Raw genomic sequence first — 10,668 nt, 5'->3', positions numbered from 1 at the left:
TTCATCACGTTGAGGTCACTTTGGCTGGTGACAATGTGCCATAAGTTGGCCTTGGACGAGGTGCTACAAGCTGTCCTAAGTTGTGGAAGAGGTTGCCAATTAGGTTCCCACAGGTCTGTGGTAGAGGCAGGCCGCCAGGTGGGTGGTAGAGGCATGGTGCCAAGTCAGACTCTGTCACTTTGGCTATGACTAATCATCGCCTAATTGGTGTCAAAGTGTCATCCAGTTGTTCTGAAATGCCATGTATCATGATGTCATTGGAGAGCCAAATCTGCCCTCATCAAAATTCTTCAACGTGGTTTAGTGAAGAAGAGAGCTAGAAGATGGCCGCTCCAACCATGTCTTTTGTCGTACGCTTTCATAGGGGGACTAGGGATGGCAGCCGCTTCGGAAGAGATTTGCATGTTCGGAGCTCTTTTAAGGACGAATTATTTCTTTTAATAGATATCAATAACATATTTTCTTGTTTAACTGATCCCTTGGTCAGCAATTCGAAAACAAAACATTCACGTTGTAGTCGAGTGGTTCGCATTTGAAGTCATGGGCCCATAACCCACCCAGCCTGGGCCGGGTACGGACTATAGCCCCTTACCATAACTATGTGTTAAGACCCGGCCCGGCCCATGATCAACCCTATTCCCGCTGTCCCGCCGCGTATAAATAAAGCGTTGGACTAAAACCCTAATTAGCATCGTCTCTGGCACAAGCACTCGCTCGGCGCTTTTCACAGGAGGGAAGAGGCGAGCTATTCGAGTAAGTTCCATACACCATTCATTCTCCTTCATTCCTCGTTGTGAGCTTACTTGTTGGGGTTTTTATTGGAAATCTAGGACAGGCTAAGAGCTTATGCTAGGAGTTTTAAGCGGCATCGTTTGGGTTGTAAATCGATATGATTAGAAGTAAAAATACGGCAGAAATATCGTCTTCTGAGATCCTTCTTTTTATTTTTCCTAAAATGTTAGATCGCAGAAAAGACAGCTTCCAGAGATCACACTAGTGTGGTATTTGAATTTTGGAGTCGAATGTCTAATGTTGTCTCTGTTGTACATTTTTCCAACCGTGTTCGTGTATTTAAAATGGGTTTCAGCCCTTTACGTTCATGGTTTAATTTTTAAAGTGGGCGTCATTGTTTCCTCTTTAAGTGCTTAGTCTCCGATTTGATGCTCATCTTACCAGGAGCTTGTTGTGTTCAGAGTCATGGCAGACACGAAGGCAGTAACTATTCGCACTAGGAAGTTCATGACCAACAGACTTCTATCGAGGAAGCAGTTCGTGAGTATTTTCCTTTGATCCCTTGATTCCATCAAGTTCACATATGAATTAAAACACAAGATGCTTAAAGTGTTTCTAACCGTTGTTGTTTGCGTTCCTTGTTACAAACAGATCATTGACGTGCTGCATCCAGGAAGACCGAACGTCTCGAAGGTATTTGTCCTCCCCTGTTTTATCTCTAACTCTTTCTTTTTCCTTTTCCTTTTCCTTCGCATTGTGTATTTCTTCTCTTGCATGAAGTCTGCGAACGTGTTTCATGTGGTTGGTGCCCTTCTTTGTCTATTTTATTTATTTATTAAGGCCGAGCTAAAGGAGAAATTGGCAAGAATGTACGAGGTAAAAGATCCAAATGCCATCTTCATATTCAAGTTCAGGACTCACTTTGGAGGTGGGAAATCCACTGGTTTTGGGCTCATTTATGATTCTGTTGAGAGTGCGAAGAAGTATGAACCGAAGTACAGGCTTATCAGGGTAATATGAACTCTCATCTTTAACTAATACAGATCATTATTCTTGATTATTCTCATTCCTTGATGGGCTTTTCCTCATAATTTTTGGTTAATAGAGGAGGTAATCCATGCATAGTTTCTCGATTTGTTTGTGATTTTTTATTTGTCTTAAATGCTCATGAGTCATTTTTCCAAATCCTCATAAAATACTGAATATGTATGTTCTCTTCTATTGTTTTTATTCTACCTATTTTTCCTTAGAGATCGGAATATTCCTGGATTCCTTTTGAAAATGCATGGGCAGGAATATGACTAATGCTGCAAAATATATTGAATATTACACTTTGTTCCCTTTTTGCCCTGAATTTTATTCTCACATTGGTACTCTGAATCCTGGCATTAATTATATCATTTCTCTTTCTAATGTTTCTATTTCCTCCCACGATGCTCTCATTGATGGACTTTTTGTTTCTATATTAATGATTCATATTTCTTCTGAGTTAAAAGAAGTTTCTGAATGATGAAATATGTGACTATCGCATGCTACAGACATGATAACTCGAAAGACCCATGTGGCATTAAAATTAAGGGGTTTTTGGACTGCAATCCCCCTCGAATATTTTTTGCAGCCCCCTCCTAGTCTACTAGTAGCCCCCACTATGAACCACATCCTGCCCTTGAATTTGGCATCAATCCATGGGCAGGATTCAGTCCACCCCTATGAAATCCTAGTTCCATCTAGGGCTGGACTGAATCATAAAAACCCCTAAAATTAAAAGGCCTTTTTTTCATGTTTTTGCTCTCTTTTTGGAGTAACCATGTGGAATTCTTGTGTTGCTTTTTATATCATTAATGCTTGTGTTGCTTTACACCTTTCATTCAGATGAGAACCTAATTCTAGGAAAGTGACAGGGTAGAATTTTTGCCCTTATTACATTACCTGCATTTGGAAGTTCTGAGCCTTGGTTAGAATATGTGATATATGTACACATGTATGTATGAAAGGTGAACCCACGGGCTCCTAAACCCTTCCGTATTAATATCAGATCCCCTACTTGGTTTCATGATCCTTGCAAGCTATTTGGTGATGCTAGTTGCTGCCATAACAGTGTATTTTTAGTATTAACCATTCTGTGTTAATGTTCTCAAATATATTGTGCACTTTAATTCAATTATTAGTTTTTTATAATTAGCTCTAACTAGTTGTTTCAAGTACTCAGCTCATTCAGGGATAGTTGTCCTGATTTTTATTTGTTTCATTCTCCCATTTATTCTTATCAAACCTACTGATTTGTTTGACTGTGAATGGGCAATAAGTAGGACCCACAAAGCAGGTGGCTCTAGTTTTTTCATTTTGATTTTTGACATAAATTTTCCAAGAATACAACTTCATTCCAACCATGTCTTGCCTGTGTTGTCTTCTCTATAAATCTCTGTTGGTACCCTTTTTCTGTTCATTGATATTTTTTGGAGTTTCAATGTGTTGATGCATGAATTATTTCATATTTTTGTCCTGGTGTTAGGCATGAAAACCTTTGTTATCAGTTTCACTTGCACTCTATTATTGTTTTATTGTATTTACTTGCAATGATGTGTTAACAGTTTTTTGCTTTAGTATTTATCCTTTGTTCCCTTGTCAGTACGTAGCAAACGATGTCATATTAACTGTAGTGAACTACTTGTTGTCATTGATAATTTGTAATCAATCTGAGAGTTGTGAGCGTCATGCTGTAGTAGATATTTGCTGGGATTGAATTTAGATACAATTTTTTCATGATGTCTGATGAAGTTTACAATTTGCTTATGGCAGAATGGCCTAGCTACCAAGACGGAGAAGTCGAGGAAGCAGGTCAAGGAAAGAAAGAACAGAGCGAAGAAGATCCGTGGAGTGAAGAAGGTTTGAACTTCTGAACTTTGTTATTGAACTTTGTTTAATGGCCTTCGAACTTACTATATTTTTCATATGCAGACCAAGGCTGGAGATGCTGCTAAAGCAGGAAAGAAGAAATGAGTTTTATGGGATTTTCTGGCGCCGATGTTCTTTGTTGTCCTTGTTTTCTATTCTTTTCCTTGTTGATGAAATAGTGAAGATTTTCGCTGGCTTTAGAATTCAATTTTAAGGTCTGGATCAAATTTTGGTTGGATAGAGAGCATTAGAGTATCAAGTTAAAATGTCTAACAATGTTTTTGTGCTTGCATCGATGAGTCTGAATAGTTTAACGTTTACTTTTTAGAATCGCTAGTTCATGGCAATAGGAAATTATTCCTTTTACTTTGGGCTTAAAGGCTGTAGTATGACTCAACTGGTGAATGGCTTCGTCACTCATTAATATAGTGCTTGCAGCTTGAAAGTAGTAAATCGTTAGCCCCTCCTATTTTTGTTTTGCACTCTTAGGCTTTGGAAGGAGTACGCATGCAAATATGCAAGTGCGGAACGTTTCATTTTGTATGTAAATACACCTTCCAAACTGAGCCTTACCAACTAGTTTTGCGACCTCCATGCGGCACATAAAGTATTCTACATGTTTTCTTCTGTTTAAAGTCTTTAACCTATATGCGATAGGTGTCTCTATCGACTTTACCTATGCGTTTTGAAGGTTCTTTTAGACTTTTCCTTTTATTGCTTCCCTATGTACAAGGCATATAAATGCCGTCACAGTTGGTTCAGAGTTTTCTTTCGATGTTGGTACTTGGTAGTATAAGATGAAGAGATTTTTGAACTGCTTGAAAGTGGAAACATTTACGTGGGCCTTTGATTTGCAAATGATCTTATCTTTCTACTCGTAAATTTCCGTAGGATAAAATGATAAATTCAAAAGCTTTTTACACGCGCTCAAGATACTCTTTTTGATAAATTTTGTTTTCTGGAAATCCAATATCTTTGCCAAAAGACTTTTCATACTGAGCTTAAATTTCCACTTTATAAAAGACTTTGAGGGTCCGTTTGGTTTGTAGGAATAGGGGTCTGGAATCGGAATGGGCTATTCCGATAGACCATTTTGATTCTGATTTTGGAGAATTCTGATTGCGACTATAAATAAACGGACCCTGAGTTAATCAATGTGGATCTAGGATTTCTCAAATTTATTACAAAGATATTCGTTTGCAAAAGATGATATAACCATTTTGATGAACTACAGAAACTTTCATTTAGAATGATCGGGGTTATTGAAATCATGCCCCCCTTTGACCAACTATATTACGTGTCTACATTAAGGCTGAACCACTGTTTTTGACTGACCAACTGATACATGCTTTGTTATATTTCGGAGCAAAGAGCTCTATTGTAACAGAAGTTGCTTTCTCTATAAAAGATCACCGAGAAGCTTTGTCTTTTTGTTGGACGCTCGACCAACTTAATTGTATTGCCTGTTCACAGCTCTCCGAACTCGTGAAGCATGTAGCGCCACTTTCTTGACTTGGCTGTTGGTTTAGTCGGGACTCGAGAGGAGTGATTAGAGCGCATGCGCAAGCGCACCCTTTTTTTGTTTAGGCTGTGTTTGGTGTAAAGGAAAGGAAAGCTATTGAAGGCTGTCTTTGTGGCATAAGCTTTGATTGTGGATTTTAAATTTTCTAAATCTTCTGTTTAAAAGGATTGTTAGAATACACAGTTCTGATCAAAATATTATATCAATCTAAGGGTAGGATAAGACGCCATCATCACGATCAGTTTTTGATAAAGAGAGTACACCACCAGTGAACACTGTTGATTATCAAATAAGTAACAGTCCACCAAAATGCTCTTTCCTTCAGGTTCAGAGCCCTGTTGTGCTTCATACCATCGGCTCTAAACGATTTAACGATTCCTTTGGTCGTGTTAATCTACAGTCCAAGTAATGATAAAAACAAAGGGTTTCTTACTTATTACAGGTTCTCCCGTGCGACAGATTTTCGTAATTGGGCCTGGCGGCTGGGCTTGAGGAATCGAATGCGAACTCCCAGTGCCTTCCTCTCCTCAGAGACCTGCCAAGGCTTCTTTCTTCGATGCTTTGCTTCCTGTGCAGACAGGGGCAGGACAGGTATTTTACTATAACTCCACATTGACACCGTAAAATAAAACGGTAAATAAACGAGAGGGTTCGTTCGTTATCCCTTGCATTTAAATTTCTAAGGCTCTCTGTACTGTACAGTGTGTGAGTGACGTGATACATACCTTCGGAGTAATCGAAATTCGGATGTTGGGCTTTGTAGAGTTACTGCGAGACTGGCGTGACGATTTGGAGGGAAAACAAGTAGAAGAAAGTCGAAAACATTATAAATAGAAAAAATAAAAAATAAAAAATTATTTGACGATCCCGCCGGTTCTAAGGTGAAAAAGGACGACAGAAATATAAAAAAAGAAGATCAAACACTATCCCTCTCCCCTTTTCTCTTCCCACAACGAACCCCCAAATTCTCTTCTCCTTTTCTCTCCTCTCTATTCGGACCTGTTCGCCGGGGATTATCAGTTAAGATCGCAGGGATCTCGTCGGAAAATGCCGGAGGGCGTGTTGCAGAGCTTTCCGACAAGGTAAGCATATCGCACTCCGGCATATGCTGTTTTTTGTTTTGATTCTCTGCTTCCTTTTTTTGGTTTCCTCGAATTTTGGGCTGTCCGTTGCACGAAGTCCTCAGATCTGCTTTCGTTTTCTCTGTTTTTGAGGATTCGCGACTTGCTGCTTAGGTAGATGGGAGGTGATTTTAGGGTTTCTGGTGTAACCTTTGTGGACTTTGGTGGATTTGTGGAGTTCTTGTATTGAGTCTGGAGGGAACTCGTTGAGTTCACGGGGCTTCTGCGGTTGTTGAATGAGATGAAAGAGGGATTGGTATCTGGTAATTCGTCTGGAAGGCTGGAGAAGGACAGGGTGCCTTCGGGCAGATTAATTGTCAAAAAGAAGGGGGGTGCCACGAGCTACGGTGGTTCTTCAGGAAGGAAGGTCTTTGATTCTAAGAAAGAGAAGAAGAGGCCGCGGTTGATACTGAGTGATTCCGATTCCGACAAGGGGTTGGTAGTTTCTCCTCGTAGAAAGATGCTTTGTGGAACCAGTCGAGAAAGTAATGGTTCTGCTGCACCTAAAAAGAGTGGTGGCTGTTATTTTAATCGTGAGGAAATTGAAGTTGATAGGACTAGAGTTAAGCCCGAACCTGTTAAACATAGAGAAGATTCCAAAATTGGCAGGAACGATTTTTTTGAAGATGAAATTGAAAGAAAAGGCAGTAGGATGGATGTCTTTGAGTACACCGATGATGATGATATTGATTTACAAAAGCCCAAAAGGGAAAAACTGGATTATGATGATGAGGATGATGATTTTGACATGGGTGGGTTAAAGCGCCTGACCCCAAGTGGCCGGTGGATGGAATTTGAGAATGGAGGCAACAGAAACATTATGTTTGACAAGAGGAAGAAAACCAACTCTGATAGAATCAACAGCCTGTTAATTGAAAATAACAGGGAAGCTGACCATTTAGGTCAGAGTAGACTTGAGATGAAAAAAGAAGATGGATCATTTTGTCCAGTTGGCTTGCCAAAGGAAAAACAACAGGTTTCTTGTGATGAAACTATTAGGGTGCAGGGTAAAAATGGAGTTCTAAAAGTGATAGTTAATAAAAAGAAGAAAGTTTTCAATGCTGAAAGAATTACCAGTCATTGTCAAGTCAAGGAAAATAAAAAGTCTTCTGTTTCTGCTGATACTTCCAATTGTAGCACATCATACAAAGCCTCTCCTTTCCCAAAAAGGAAATGCAGTGGAAAACCGAGTTCTTTTGTAAAATTGGAGAATAATCAACGGAACATGCGGAAACTGTCATCACCTAAGAACAGTAAAGTCCATGACTGGAAAAGAGGGGATAGTGATACATCATCGAGGTTGGTTCAAAAGAAAGTAGATACTTGTAGTTCCAAAAAGGAGGTAAGCATAAAAGGAGACAAAATTTTGACTTCAGAAAATTTCCCTTCATCTGAAGCCAAGGATGGAGAACGGAAGTGTGGTACAGAAAAACAGTTTTTACGAAATCAAATAAGGGATATGCTTATCAATGCAGGTTGGACGATTGATTATAGGCCTAGGAGGGACAAAAACTACAATGATTCGGTGTACATCAATCCAACAGGAACGGCTTACTGGTCAATTGTCAATGCATATTATGCGCTTAAAACACAATTTGAAGATGAGGAATCTGAAGGCAAGCCTCATAGGAGCAGTTTTCATTTTACTCCGATACCGGATGAGGTTCTTGGTAAATTAACAAGGCAGACACGCAAAAAGAGAGAGAAAGAAATGAAAAAGAAGCGCAAAGAGGAAAGAGGGAATAAAAATGTACAAAGGGCCAGTAGAAAAAAGTCTGCCAAAAACAAGCACAGTGTAGAGAGCACTGATAGTGGCACAAATGATGAGAAACTGAGTTCTCTCATTAAGAAGGGGGGCAGGTTACTGAAGGGGAAGATAAAGAAAAATATTGGTATTGGTAAAAATGCCAAGGGCATTTCTCAAAGTCGGAAATCTTCATTTTCAAAAGAAGCAGGTTATGTAAATGGTGAAATGTTGATTCGTGAAGAAGGTAAATTGACTGGTCTCTCACACAAGGGAGTGCCTCGTGAAGATGGTAAATTGATTGGTACGTCATACAAAGGAATGCTGAAGCCATTTGAGGTACATAAGCCATATATACCGTCAAATGCTCTAGATGCAAAGAAAAATAAAAGGCAAAGTGGATATGCCTTGTTGGTTCGCAGGTCTAACAAGGGGGAAAATCCAGATTCTGATGATTTTGTTCCATATGCTGGAAAACGAACTGTGCTCTCCTGGCTGGTGGACTCTGGAGCTATCCCTCTTAGTGGGAAAGTGCAGTATATGAATAGGAGACGAACACGAGTGATGTTGGAGGGTTGGATAACAAGGGATGGCATTCACTGTGGTTGCTGCAGTAAAATTCTCTCAGTCTCAAAGTTTGAGATTCATGCAGGAAGCAAACTTCGCCAGCCATTCCAGAACATTTTTGTAGAGAACGGGAGTTCCCTTTTGCAGTGTCAACTTGATGCATGGAATAAACAGGAGATTTCTGCATGCCGTGGATTCCATTTTGTAGATTTAGATGGTGATGACCCAAATGATGATACCTGTGGCATCTGTGGAGATGGTGGGGATTTGATCTGCTGTGATGGTTGTCCTTCAACATTCCATCAAAGCTGCTTGGACATTCAGGTATGTACAAGTTATTAATATTATTTGCATGGATCAAAATTTCGATATGGTACACCCCATATCAGGCGTATCGTATCCCATCTTTTGGGTTCCGAAACATCTGTTTACAGGTGTTACGGGTGCCCTCTTATGTTTAATGAATAATATATATTAAAACCTACCCAAAAACCAAAATTTGAACAAAAACTAAAAAAATATAAAAGTGCATGGTTTTTAGTACCAATCCACCTCTGCTGATACACAGAGGTGTATCGATACTTTGAACCTTGATTGTATGGTTCTATAGATAGTACATGCACACTAGCTCTAGTAGCAAACAGTTAGGATGTTATATTCTTGCAAATTCCTTTTGTTTGGGGAAATAACACGTGCTGTTCTAATTTTAATTGAGGGGCATGACAGCTCATTTCCAAGATAGAAGTCCTTCAAAGTAACTTTTCGTGGCCTTTTTTTTGAGAGTAGAAATAATCACTCTAGAAATGCTTTTTTCTTGAGATGTGGAGAGACGTGTCTAAAGTAGAAGGTTTTTGTTTGAAAGTGGAAAGAACAACTCCCTAGATACTCTTTTTGGAGAAGAAATGTAGCCACTTATCTAAAGTAGAAGCCCTCTAGTTTGAAGGCTTTCCTTTATATATTAGGTAAAAGGACGAGTTAAAAGTTAGAGTGAGGCCTTAATTGATGCCGCCAAGATTTTTTGGTTGCTGAAGTGGTAGTTGGAAAAGTAGGATTTGATTTGGGTTGGAGGAGGAAGGAGCCTGATAAGGTTGAAAGTGTGGATGATCTGGTGTCTGTAAAGAAGTTTAGAGTTTCATGTAATCCTTAGATTGTGCATGTTACCAACGTGCTTTCACGGCTTAAAGAGGGTCTTATTGGGGCTGGTCGTAGCAACAGATTTAAAAGATTATACAAAAGGGGTAAAGATTGTGTGATGGGAAGATGGTGGTGTGTGTGTCGATGTGAGGAGAGTTGGGAAGATGGATGAGTGGATGTGGGTGTTGCAGGCCATTCTAGTAGGGAGGTTTGTGGGGATGGATCCTGAAGGAGAAGGTTGAAGTGTGGGCGTCTCTTGAATGAGAGAAGGATTGTGTGATGGGTGTGAGGAAGTTAAATGGTTGGCTTTTTTTTTTTTTTATGTTTTATAGTAGAGAAGCAGCATAGAGGATTATGGAATTAGAGAGTTCAAAGGTGAGAGATTGCGACTTTTGATTAAGTTGGTGGTTTCCAGCAGCAGGGGCGATTAGGGAAGCAAAAAATGATGGGCGGTGTGGTTAGTACTTAGGTAATTCCTACATGGAGTACACTTACCTTTAAGGAGATTGGTGATTGTTGCACGAAATTCCTAAGATATAATGATTGGAATAGGACTTGAGAAAGGCTGTTCATGGCTAGGATATTGGTGGAAGTGGAGGTTTCTAGTTTACCGAACAAGATGGAACTTCAGTTTTCTGGGGAGAGTTATGATTTGAGATTAATTTTAGAAGGGGAGGATGGGCCTTTCTTTAGACCAGACATGAAAGATTCTTGTGGAGAGGTTGATTTGTATAGTCTTGGGGGAGAATAATGGAAAGAACCAAAGTTGCAGAGTGGAGGAGGGTAGGGAGATGAAGAGTCGACCTGAGGTGGAAGATTATGTGGTGGCATGTATGAAGGGTAAAGTAGTAAGTTCAGGGGAAGATTTTGAATTGGATTCATATCAAGAGGGATACCTGGGGGTGAGGGTGTTGTGAGAGTGGAAGATACGGGAGGATTTCGATAGAAGGGGA

General features: G+C 39.7%; 2 protein-coding genes across 7 annotated transcripts in view; both read left to right on the top strand.

Annotated features, from left to right (window-relative positions):
• The first annotated feature begins 687 nt into the window (after positions 1-687).
• On the top strand, positions 688-4,080 carry LOC148879231 (small ribosomal subunit protein eS24z-like). Of its 2 annotated transcripts, none has more exons than XM_088960710.1 (6): positions 688-753; positions 1,194-1,272; positions 1,384-1,425; positions 1,573-1,743; positions 3,532-3,618; positions 3,691-4,080. In XM_088960710.1, the coding sequence occupies exons 2-6, from the start codon at positions 1,198-1,200 to the stop codon at positions 3,730-3,732; spliced, it is 417 nt and encodes a 138-aa protein (XP_088816836.1). In that variant the 5' UTR covers positions 688-753; positions 1,194-1,197; the 3' UTR covers positions 3,733-4,080. The 2 variants fall into 2 exon arrangements, with proteins under 2 accessions (XP_088816836.1, XP_088816835.1); XM_088960709.1 differs by having other exon boundaries at positions 1,177-1,272.
• Positions 4,081-5,855: 1,775 nt separating this feature from the next.
• The window catches only part of LOC148879230 (uncharacterized), a 73,466-nt gene continuing 68,653 nt past the window's right edge, over positions 5,856-10,668 (top strand). For 3 of the 5 annotated variants that reach the window (XM_088960707.1, XM_088960704.1, XM_088960706.1), the window contains exon 1: positions 5,856-8,905. In XM_088960707.1, coding sequence (XP_088816833.1) covers positions 6,512-8,905 — 2,394 coding nt within the window. In that variant the 5' untranslated portion in view covers positions 5,856-6,511. The remainder of the gene's footprint in view (positions 8,906-10,668) is intronic. The other 2 variants (XM_088960708.1, XM_088960705.1) reach the window with 1 other exon arrangement.

The sequence above is a fragment of the Nelumbo lutea genome, chromosome 1 (assembly GCF_056320005.1).
Source record: "Nelumbo lutea isolate HS-2025 chromosome 1, American lotus-T2T, whole genome shotgun sequence".
NCBI lineage: Eukaryota > Viridiplantae > Streptophyta > Magnoliopsida > Proteales > Nelumbonaceae > Nelumbo > Nelumbo lutea.
The sequence above is the reverse complement of the archived record's forward strand: the minus strand, read 5'-3'. Positions and strand labels throughout refer to the sequence as shown.

Excerpts from the sequence above, each read along its gene's own strand:
- LOC148879231 (XM_088960710.1), top strand. The coding sequence starts at position 1,198 with ATGGCAGACACGAAGGCAGTAACTATTCGCACTAGGAAGTTCATGACC. Across the intron at positions 1,426-1,572 it reads GAAGACCGAACGTCTCGAAG|GCCGAGCTAAAGGAGAAATT; the intron begins GTATTTGTCCTC and ends TTATTTATTAAG. Across the intron at positions 3,619-3,690 it reads AGATCCGTGGAGTGAAGAAG|ACCAAGGCTGGAGATGCTGC; the intron begins GTTTGAACTTCT and ends TTTCATATGCAG.